The sequence below is a fragment of the Nematolebias whitei genome, chromosome 8 (genome assembly GCF_014905685.2).
Source record: "Nematolebias whitei isolate Nwh7 chromosome 8, NemWhi1, whole genome shotgun sequence".
NCBI lineage: Eukaryota > Metazoa > Chordata > Actinopteri > Cyprinodontiformes > Rivulidae > Nematolebias > Nematolebias whitei.
In genome coordinates this window covers 8,045,161-8,052,818 of record NC_056505.1, presented here as the reverse complement: position 1 = coordinate 8,052,818, position 7,658 = coordinate 8,045,161, and the positions used below count along the sequence as shown (strand labels likewise).

Below are 7,658 nucleotides of genomic sequence, written 5' to 3'. Positions count from 1 at the left end.
CACGTTCGTATCAAGTCATGCTGTGTTCTTTTGGTTGCCCCGCACTCCCTTCTCATCTTTTTAAGTGTGCACCAGACTCTGCCTCCCTGCCAGATTGGATTTCTTCAGGCACAAGGCGATCAGACAGTGTTCTGTTCCTGACCGCTCTTGTTATCAACACCCTTCATGACCACAGCTTCCTCGTCTTTGTCTTGCCCACGACGGATAACTCATGCCCACTGGATATTTGGACCTTGACTCTCGCTCTGTCTACTGACCACCGACTCTCGTCTAACCCCTCGGATAACTGTTGCCTTTTCTGCCGCTCTGTGACAACGCCTGTATCTTGACCACGATCTCAGACCCCAGACATTAGGAATTGTAAGTTTTTGGAACCAAGCTCCACGAGCTGAAGAGGAGCGTTGTTGAACCTCCCAGGTCCCACTCACGCTCCATTTGATTTATCCATCCATCCATTTATCTTTTACTCTCTTCCTCCTTTTTGGGTCATGGGGGTCACTGGTGCCCATATCCAGCTGTCACTGTGCAAGAGGCAGGGTTCACCCTAGACAGGTTGCAAGTCCATCACAGGGCCACGTAGAGACAAATGAGACAAAGAACCATTCACACTCTCACCTAGGGACAACTTAGAGTTACCAATCAGCCTAACATGCATGCTTTTGGTCTGTGGGAGGAAACCAGAGTACCTGGAGAACACCCATGCAAAACGTGCAAACTCTACCCAAAAAGGCACCCCGGCCGGGACTTGAACCGGCAACCTTTTTCACTGCGAGGCGACTGCTCTACCTATTGCACCACAGTGCCACCCCATCTGACATAGTTCAATATATTTTTGTATATTTTTTTTAATTTAGTGGCGTCCAAATACCAGTCTCAAGTACTTGTATTTGTGCTGATAAAAACACCCCATTACGTAGGACCAATACGACTTTTTTATGCTTGATGTCATTTCCTCTTTCACTTGCAAGTACTGTATTTTTCGGACTATAAGGCGCACTTAAAATCTTTTAATGTTTTCAAAAAATCAACAGCGAGCCTTATAATCCGGTGCGCCTTATGTATTAATTCTGGTTGTGGTTACTGAATTAAAACTTATTTATTTATTTTTTTGATGTGTTCAAAAATATGTCAAAATGTTTTCATTTCACTTATAATCCAGTGCACCTTATAGTCCGAAAAAAATATGGTAATCAAGGATAAAGAAACTAAAAGCTGTCCATAGTTTATAAATATTTTGAGATAAACAAATGATGTTAAGACGGTGGACTGTCGTGTATTCTTAATAAAAGACACATTTCTAAAGTTACTATGTACTGTTTAAGTACTAACTCATTAACTACCATACTTGGTTATGGTAGTCAGTATCAGCAAGTACTCAAACTGAAGTACTTGTACTCGGTCTAGAAAAAACTGGATTTGGGGCACCCCTAATTTAAAATCATATTTTTCAATGGCTACCTTTTGACCCTGTTCTTTGTTTCATGTGTTCACACCAAAAGTCTTTTTTTTTTGTGTGTGTGTGATGCAGGGGGAGTGCAAAGCGGTAGGATTAATTGTTTCTACAAATAAAAATGTTCAAAGGCAAACGACAAATGAATAGTTTTTCAGGATTTTCTCAGAATAAGTAACATGTGGCTGAACTCTACTAAACTTGTTTGCGGTCTTGTCAAATTACTACAAACAGTTGTAACAGTTTACTAAAGGTTGAGCATGTATTTCTTTTCCTACATTTCTCTGCTTTTGCTGCAGACGGGAAAACTTGTCTAAAGCTCACAAAAGAGTCGCTGAACAGCATGATACCCCCTTGGAGCTGTAAATTAAAAGCCGATGAGTCACGCTAACTTCAGAGGTGGGGTAACACCAGGAAATAGAATTGGACCTTAGTTTCCTCGCCTTTTATACCTTCTCTCTGCGACATGTGCCCTGGTTCCCATTTCCCTTAAACAAGATGAATGCAGACCACCTTGTTCAATTAGACCGACACGTTTAACGTAGCTCTTTCCCCTTTCTTGTGTAAAAAGAGTCCCCATCAATCCAGATGAGGAACGGCCGAGTAAAAATCAATTAGTGCTCCCTTAACAAGTACATCTTACACTTTTGAGCAAAATTGATAATACAACTTGTTATACAATGTGCTGGGAATGTAGCTCAAAAATTTATTGTGACATTTTTGTTAGGAGTAGAAAGATGGAAAAAGGAGACAAAGGAGATGCTTAAGTTGAGTCCTGCAGTTCAGCAGAGGACAAAGAAAACTTAAAGTGGTTTCAGTAATGATGCCCGTAACCAATCAATTACTAACCCCCTTAAGCTCGAGTTAATTTTTATGTTACTTCAAGCATTTCTAAACCAGGAAGTGGGTGACGTGAAGCCACCAGTACGGGCAGGATGGGTGTAAAGCGCATGTAAAAACACAGACCGACCTCCACTGTTGCTGTGCAAGTGTTTTCATTTTAATACATTCAAGGCGGGGACCCCTGAGCGCTTTAAGAAGTCACAGCACAAAATGAGTATTTGCTACAACTCAACCATTAGACTTGATCAAAAATAAATCTGAAAGCTGGAAAATGAAGAGGAAGGTGGTAAGTGAAGAAGATTGCTATTAAATGAATCAAATATTCTGCCTGGAGATGATGGGCAATACAACACCTGTGTTTCACTAGAGAGGACTGTGACCGATCAAGGTTAAACTATTTCTTCCCTTATTTATGGCATTTGGACTGTTTTCACAGCTGTTGAAAAGGTTTAAAGAATACAGTATTACAATAAAAATACAAGTTTATATCCCGCTTGGCTCCAACTGTTGACGCCAAACTGTGAACGGCGTCCAGAAAAAGCTTTATCAAACAATAAAAAATTATTTGTTTGCATCACTAAAGGACATGCTCTTGTGTTGCAGGGATTGTGAACATGTTAAACAAACATGGAAAATAATTCCCAAAACGGTCACAGAAACATCATGGGCATCTCAAACTCTTCTGTTATTGATGAAGACGATAAAATGCAGTCTGACTGAGACACTAGTGACTAAATTGAGACAAATACATTTTGTCACGTAGATTATTTAGTTATGACTGATTACTGGAGTAAGTGGAGCAGCTGCTCCCACTTTTTTTTTTTTTTTAAGTGGAAGTGCAAACTTGTGATGTTTGCTCATGTGATATATTCAGGTGTCCATGATAACAAATGTACACAGACCAAGTACCAATTAAATGTGATCAAGTAAAAATAAGTGTATTTTCTGGCAATTCTGTCTCCAACTAGTCGCCATCAGCCACAGCCTGTTTAGATAAAGGCTTTAACAATAAACTGGTGTTAATTTCTTCCAACTGGATGATTTTGATGTATACAATTAAGTTATTATAAAAATAAACCTTTAAAGTATAGGTTGAAAACACTGCTAACCTTACTGTAAGTCCACACCTACAATGATGCTTACAATTAGTCTTTTTAACCATGTCTTTGTAATTTTATTGTTCACAGCTAATATTTATTTTCTAAAATTGTAAGTGTTAAGGAAAATTTTATGACAGTGAACTGATCTTCTATTTTTGTTTTTAAACCAAAGTTTTGTTAACAAGTTCACCACAATGTGCATACATCGGTTTAACTAACAGGATATAATTTGCTAATAAGCAGCTTGGAGCAAAAACTAGAACCTATAATTGGGGGGAGTGGTGGCGCAGAGGTTAGAGAGGTGGGCTTGTGATCCGAAGATCGCCGGTTCACGCCCCGGCCCCGACAACATCAAAATTGTGGGTGGGGTAGGTGAAACACCCACACTTGCCCCCACCCTCATTCACCCCACTCTGGGCCCATGAGCAAGGCCCTTAACCCCCACCATGTGCTCCCTAAAAAAAAAAAAAAAAAAAAAAAAAACAGGTCTCTCTTGCAAATGAGTTCTCGTGGCTCAATGAGACTAACCTGGATAAATAAAGGCTAAATGAAAAAAAAAAAAAAATAATAATAATAATCAAATGGTAAAATTAGCTAAAATCAAAGGCAGAATCTAAATTATAGCAAAAACGTAAAATTAGCTAAATGGGTAAAACCAGCAACACAGTAGCTAAAAGCTCAAATTTTGCCAAACTTAAGCTAAAAGGGGAACGGTGGCACAGAGGTTAAAGAAGGTGGGCTTGTGATCGGAAGGTCGCCGGTCCCACTCATCGGACCATCAACAACAAAATGTGGGTGGAAAAAGTGAAACGCCCACAGCTGCCTCCACCCTCATTTGCCCCACTCTCAGCCCTTGAGCAACGCCCTTAACCCCCACCATCTGCTCCCAAACAGATCCCTCTTTAAAATGAGTCTTTGTGACTCAATGAAATAAAAAATATAATAAAAGAATAATGTCATATAAAAAATGTAAACATTTTTCTCACACTGTCACTGACACCAAGGAGCTGGTGGTTTACCTTTTTAAAGTTGCTCTGCTTGCTGGTTCCCTGCTCTGTGTTCTGGTTGTGAATGATGTCCAGAGGGGTCTCTCTTTCTTTCAGCTTCAGGCTTTCGATCTCCGTCTTCAGCTCATTCAGCTGCTCCTGCAGGTGCTTGCTCTTCTCCATATACTCAACTCTTAATAAATAAATAAAAAAAAAAAAAGAAAATACAGATGTTGTGAATAATACAGTGAGAAGTACAAGGAAAAATTTTATTTTCAAAATTAAGAGTATTTTATTTGTACAGTCCAGTAGCTTGTAATAACGTGCAGCACTGTCACTGTACTGGTCCCCCGCCCCCAAAAAAGTTAAAATTTAAACAGCATGAAAAGCAAATAAAATAAAGTAAAATTACAATTACCTTGAAAACAAAACAAACAAAAAAACAACCTGTACCTGCAGGCTGTTTAACCTTTAGGTATTGTGCTCTCTCTTTTCAAAAACCTGATGGGTATACTGTAATATACAAAATAATTTTACAACTCTTCCATATATTATCTGACAAGTCTGTTATCAAGAATTGCACAGCTCTGTGACTCTGCTGCACTTATTTTTAAATACTTTACCACCTAATTATATCCCCAACATCAAACCAAGTAATTTATTCATCTGCACTGCCGGGGTCATTCCTGTCTAAATGTGATTTTTCTTTTTTGCTGTCTGTTATTTATGACCCCAAGAGCTACTGAAATAAATTGCCTTAATACCAGCAGCAAAATCACTGATGGCCATATCTTCGGGTCATATGCACTCTGGTATCAAAATGTGTCTAATATAAGCTCATTTGTGTGCAATACAGCATCAGTCTGGATCTAAATGAAACACATTTTGACCATAGAGAACCACATAGGCAGAAAGTGTAACAGTTCCATTTTCAGAAATAAAAGCATAAGGGGAATTTGCTAGGTAGGTCAGGCAACTCACTTCTCTTTCTCGATTTCCATGGAAAGACGTTTCATGTCGGTATCTTTGAAGTCAAAGCTGAGGTTCTCCCTGCTGAAACTCAGGTCTGGAGGAATGCTGTCAGAGGGCCGTCCAGGGGACTAGGAGGAAAAAGGTTTGTGTTAAATGCAGAAAAAAACCCCAATAGATATTAAAGATATGAATGAGAAACAAATGCCAAAAAGCACAAATCTAAAAGGACGAAGGCCAATAAAAACCAATGACAGAATAAAGGGAGGAGATTACAGTAGGGAACTGATCTGCAAAAGCAACACAAGGACAAAATAGTGATGGAGAGAAATGCTCAAAAGGAACAGACGGGGAACATAATCCATGAACATGCATTTAGTATATGCTTCTGAATCCTAACAAAGTGTCTGCAACACATTGGTACAGTGACACCTCGGAGTCAGCTGGAAAAGAACCGGTCCTAAAACACAATCTAAATGTAAATGTGACACCCAGCGTGTCAATCCACACTATAGCTTTGATATATTTAACATCGGCATCTGGTCAGAACACGGAGAGCAGCTTGAATGAAACTGACGGGGTGGGAAATCAAGAATATTGTGTGTGTGTGTGTGTGTAAGACCTCCCCCCTCCCAAGAGCTGATAAATATACAGTGAAAATGCAGCAGCAGCATCTTTTTTGCATGTATGCACTGCAGTGTGGGTGTGTCGGTGAAAACTTTTCATTCATAAGCTGATAAGAGTTTAATATTCTATAAACAGCCACCGTGTGTGTGTATGAACAGGAAGATGAATATGAAGTGTGTAGGGTTTTAAAATGTTGGAAGCGCCTGCGTGGGCTGCCTTGTGCGTTGTTCGATATTCTGCAAGTATCTGTGGTTTAGCTCTGCGAGGTTAAATTTGCCCGCGACAGTGAGCGTATTTTTGGAGTTAAGATAAAACTGTTAAACCAATGAAAAGTAAAGATATATATTTAATCCAAACCACAGCAGTGCCAAATTCCAGCAAATATAGCAGAATATAATTCGGGAAAACTTTCCTGCATGTTAATTAAAAACTGGTAATTGGAAATACCCTCGGTCCATCCATCTGTTTGCGCGTGCATGTCGTGGTCATGACAACTTGAAAAATAAGTGTGGTCCTGGCTTCCATTTTGGTATGTGGCTACATCTAGGTGTAAGAAAGGTTCTTTTCAAAATCTGGGTTACCATGTCAAAAGAATACTGACGTACCGCTTGTTCTGATTGTTAACAGGAGTTCATGCTTTCACCTTTTTAATATGTTCGTATTAAAATATTTGACTTACAGGTACCGTTTGAATTATGTATTTTAATTATTATTATTTTAAATTTTAAAGAAGACGTTTTAGGGAGCTTTGATCCATCACTTTAAGATGTGATCAGTATTTTTCACATTTTGTCAGATATTTTAGATGCAATGCAAAGATAAAATCAGTGCATCTCAGCAAACAAACTAAGAAAATTACTTTTTACTTGAATAAAGGGATATCGTTTTCTGCATTTCAGATTTTCTAATGAACATTCCCATGTCAGACTGTAAATCAGTGTGTTTTTGTTGTTTTTTCCCCACCACATTGTTTTAGTGTCTGCATGCAGCTCAGTTACCGTATAGATGGCTTTGCTGGTAATTTCCAGCAGCTTGATCTTTGCTCTGCGTTCTGAGTCCTTGGCTTCCTGCAGGTCCTGTTTCAACTGCTCAGCCTCTTTGGCTCTAACAGATAAACAGGTAGTACATATTTAATATTTCAATTCAAAAAGACTTTCCAAAGAAACAGAACAATTAAAATCAAATACTCATCATCCTAAATAATCAGCATTTCAGTGTTCAGTGATCCAAGTATGTTCTGTCATTACTCAGATAATCAATGTTTGACTCAACAAGAGAATTGTTTTTGTCTCTGTTGTTTCACCATTTACTGTGAACAATGTAATAATGTTTTAGGCCGATGTTCATGGTTTTTTTTTATTGCGTTCCTGAATGCTCAGTTCTGTCGATGTGGGGGAGCGTCGTGCTGAAAGCATTTGAGTGGATGGGTCCGTTACCATTTACATGTTGAGTGGTGCAGGTTTAAATTTTCTCGGGTGCAGAAAAGTGCTCATCCAGAAATTGCAGTTAGAGTTAAGTGGCTAATGGTACCCATCTGAAGTGATTGCCTAATAAACTGTCAAGTAGAAACTGTGAAGGGATATTAGTGATGCTATGTATGGTGTTTTGTTATGAATATGAAATGATTGTAGCTTTATACAGAGCTGGCTGACAATTCCACCACTCCAAGTCACTGTGTTGAGC

General features: G+C 38.9%; 1 protein-coding gene across 1 annotated transcript in view; it reads right to left on the bottom strand.

The window, feature by feature from the left end:
* The window catches only part of nf2a (neurofibromin 2a (merlin)), a 33,906-nt gene that overhangs the window by 3,248 nt on the left and 23,000 nt on the right, over window positions 1-7,658 (bottom strand). Inside the window, exons 13-15 of the mRNA XM_037680224.1 lie at window positions 6,974-7,079; window positions 5,361-5,479; window positions 4,413-4,572 (exon numbers count right to left, since the gene is read on the bottom strand). Coding sequence (XP_037536152.1) covers window positions 4,413-4,572; window positions 5,361-5,479; window positions 6,974-7,079 — 385 coding nt within the window. The remainder of the gene's footprint in view (window positions 1-4,412; window positions 4,573-5,360; window positions 5,480-6,973; window positions 7,080-7,658) is intronic.